The sequence below is a fragment of the Loa loa genome (genome assembly GCF_000183805.2).
Source record: "Loa loa unplaced genomic scaffold supercont3.377, whole genome shotgun sequence".
NCBI lineage: Eukaryota > Metazoa > Nematoda > Chromadorea > Rhabditida > Onchocercidae > Loa > Loa loa.
The window spans coordinates 27,173-31,015 of NW_018108557.1; the positions used below are offsets into that span (position 1 = coordinate 27,173).

Genomic DNA, 3,843 nt, shown 5'->3' on the forward strand with positions numbered 1-3,843 from the left:
GTGCCACTAAACACTGATAATAATTACTCCGAATCACCTTAATTATTGCTACAGTATTATTCATCCGTTCCATCACTATGTCACATAAATGAAACCATAAACTGACTGTAGGAATGCATGCATGCATGCAATGCGACAACAATATAAAGCCTTTTTCAAAAAAGGTCAATTTTTTTCCCCCCAATAAAGTATTCATGTTAAATACATCATTACAGTCATCCTGTAACTAAAAAATTTAGTAGTTGTAGTAGTAGTAGTAGTAGTAGTAGTAGTAGTAGTAGTAGTAGTAGTAGTAGTAGTAGTAGTAGTAGTAGTAGTAGTAGTAGTAGTAGTAGTAGTAGTAGTAGTAGTAGTGGTAGTAGTAGTAGTAGTAGTGGTAGTAGTAGTAGTAGTAGCAGTTGTAGCGGTAGGTGGGACTAAACAATTTTCACCCCATAGTAGTTGAAAAGAGTGAAACGTTACGCCGATCAGATCAGTTTTCATCATTCATTCATCTATCATTCATTTTTACTACAGCTACTATCACTACTACTACTACTACTACTACAACTGCTTTTGCTACTGCTCTTACTGCATTAGCTATCTGCCGCAATTGTGCATTTTATTTGTTGGAACAATTGTCGCCCACCTGTTGTCCATATTCTGTTTCGGACTACAACTATCTACGGCATTCGACATCATCGGTGATCGTCTGTCGTCTTGCCCTGTCATCCATCTTTACAGAATTGGTGATATACACATGCGACCCGGTTTCTCACTCTCCTGGAATGTGGAGGTTTGATTCATTTTTTCATGTATATGCTTTAACAGAATAATTAACAAAGAAGTCAAAGATCATCATCACCTAACAATGACCTCTTCAACTTTTTGGAATTTATTTTTCACGTGCTATACATTAAACTTCTTAATCTAACAAAATTATCATAAAAATTTCGTTTTCTAAATGCTATCAAATAGATAGAATGTGACGAAAGCGGTATTTTCCTTTATTCAATGTAATTACAATTCAAAAACAAAAAGAAAAAAAAAATAAAACAAATAAAAAAATTTAATGATGTGTAAAACGTTTTGATGCCCTTTTATGGGTGAATTAAAATTTATTGCATCAAATAAAATTTTTACATAAATAGTAATGAATAAAATTTCTAAATTATCTATTGAAAAAAAATAAATAGATAAAAAAGAAAATAATTACCATGAAAGAATTGATGTTTTATTTGAACAACAAATGAATTCCTTCGTTTATAAATGTTTTCTTTTTTCCTTTTCTTTTTTCCTTTTTTTTTTCAGTGGCTTGGATCATTTCCGGTATCAGGAACCGATCCAGAATCAATATCACAACGATTAGATCGTTTCGTTCATCGGAAACCAGCTACTGCTGTTCAATTATCAATTTCTGTATCTGGTGTAAAAGTTTGCGCTATTAATGATGAGGTAAAAATATATTTAATTTTCAAAATAATTACTTATCAAATTTAATTTTAATGAGAATATTGTAAAAAGTAATTGAAGAAGGGAAAAAAAATGAGAGAATAGAAGTGGGATAATTAACAATTAATTTATTTTAATTTCATTAAAATTTCAATCTGTCACTTTTCTAAAGTAAAATCATTCAATCATTGCTTTCATCTTTCACTCAATCACTTCAAAGTATTAGTATAAACATCAATAGAATTTGTATCTTTAAAATTCATTTATTGTCCTTTGAGACATTGTTATTGCTAAGGTTGAAATGTATATTTTACAAAATGTATATTTTATATTTTTTTTTTATATCAAAATGATTAAAATTTATATCAAAATGTATAATTTTATAAAAAAAAAATGTATATTTTGCAAAATTTAAGAATTATTGGAAGCATACATCATCATCGCAATGTTATTATTATCTTAAAAAAAAAGAAAAAGAAAATTTCATTTCTTTCCCTAAATTAGAACCTTAATCAATTAATTGACTAACTAATTAATTGTTATTAGCAATACATATGCAATTAGTACCCTAGTGTCAGTCTATATAAAGCAAGTTAATAATTTCAACTTAGTTAATAGGTACAATTTTAGGTAATTTAAATTCATAATAATTTCGTAAATTTTTTCCCAAAATTTTCCAAAAAATTTTCAAATTACGATAAAATCTTATTTACGATAAATTAAATCACGATAAAATTCACCAGAAATTTTATTCATAATTTTGATTTTTATTTCGATGATCAGAAATTTTTTGTAAAATTTTCATTACCTTCGAAAAAAGCATCAAAATTTTCGGCAATTAGTTTTGCAATAATAATTTTTAGAAATAATTTTCCAACAATTCATTATCAAATGATTTTTTTTTTCATAATTCACAAATGTAAATTTGAATTGTTAAAAATCTCTATTTCAAAACTAATTAATCATCAATCTTTTCGTTCTTTATCTCATTCTATATCAAATTAAATTCAATTTCAATTACAATATCAAGTAATTAAATTATGTTATTAGTATAAGATGATAAGTTTGATTTTTTTCAATTTTTCATTTTATTCCAAAAAATTTCATGATATTTTTTATTATCGAATGTTAATTTCAATATTCAATCTTACTTTCCGGATTTCATTTAATCATTCCGGTAAAATATTTCTCAATCAATAGTTACAGAATAATTGTTATAGTTTAATATTTAATCGTCATATGCTTCATATGGTAACACAAAGATATTATAACTTTCAAAAAAGCGGACAAAAAAAAAAAAAAAAAGGAAATATAAAAGATAGCGGAAGAACCTTTGTATTATCGACGATACAGCAATGGTTTTAGAGTTGATTGCGCCATTTGGCGAAAATATATATCTTTGAGTAAATCAAAGCCTTTTGATGAAGCCGTAAAAAAAGAAAAGATAAGAGGAAATAGCATCATTACAATGGTCACTTATTTGGTCATTTATACATTAACATAATGATGAACTCATTGTCACCATGTCATATCCTAAAAATTACAAAATATTAGCTAAAGAAGTATTCTGTTTCATTTGCTCAGTACAAGGATTAATTATAACATTCTACAACTATTGTAATTATTATAAGTCAAATATAAATATTAATTGAAAAAGCATTATTGTATTATTATTGCTAATTATGATTACATTTGGATACTGTAACAATCCATCTTTTTTTTTTTTTTCATTAAAATTTATCATGAATTATTCGTTACTGTAATAATTCCTTTTTTCATTAAAATTTATAATTTTCATTTTTTTCATTAAAATTTATCATGAAGTATTCTTTTATGTGAGAAAAGCTTAAATATGAAAGCTAATGGTTTGATTGATAATGAAACCGTTCTATAATTGTAAAAATTATTTCCATCAAATTCATAATACTAACAAATTTTCTTTTGATATTTTAAATCTTCAGTGATATCTTGAGTAATTCACAATACTGATAAATTTTTTTTTTATTTTTGCTTTTTTTTTTGATATTTTGAAATCTTTAGCGATATTTTGAATAATTTCAAATTATTTACACGGAGAAATATATTATTTTCGTGTATTCAAGTAATGAAATTTGATTGGAAATTATTTATCCTTCAAAAAACAATCAATTCTTTAATAAATTCTAACAATTTTTAGAAATTTGTACGAAAGAAATGTAATAAAAGAAGCAATTATTTCAATTCCAATTTTTTTCTTTTCCTTTTTTTTTTTTGAAAAAAACTGAAAAATTTTGAAATGATAACAATGGTGAAATTATTTTCGATTAGTATTAATTATTAATTAATTTTTATGATTAATTATTTTTATCCTTATTTTTATATCTATTTTGGAAAAAATATTTTTTTCCCTCTAAAATTTCAATTAATATAAAA

The 3,843-nt window shown here is 24.8% G+C and overlaps 1 protein-coding gene across 1 annotated transcript in view; it reads left to right on the forward strand.

The window, feature by feature from the left end:
- The window catches only part of LOAG_13412 (hypothetical protein), a gene marked incomplete at both ends in the record, with an annotated part of 2,168 nt that extends 632 nt beyond the window's left edge, over positions 1 to 1,536 (forward strand). Inside the window, 4 exons of the mRNA XM_020448680.1 lie at positions 216 to 406; positions 517 to 749; positions 1,291 to 1,434; positions 1,513 to 1,536. Of these exons, the coding sequence (XP_020301197.1) occupies positions 216 to 406; positions 517 to 749; positions 1,291 to 1,434; positions 1,513 to 1,536 (592 nt within the window). The remainder of the gene's footprint in view (positions 1 to 215; positions 407 to 516; positions 750 to 1,290; positions 1,435 to 1,512) is intronic.
- Between the last annotated feature and the right edge of the window lie 2,307 nt (positions 1,537 to 3,843).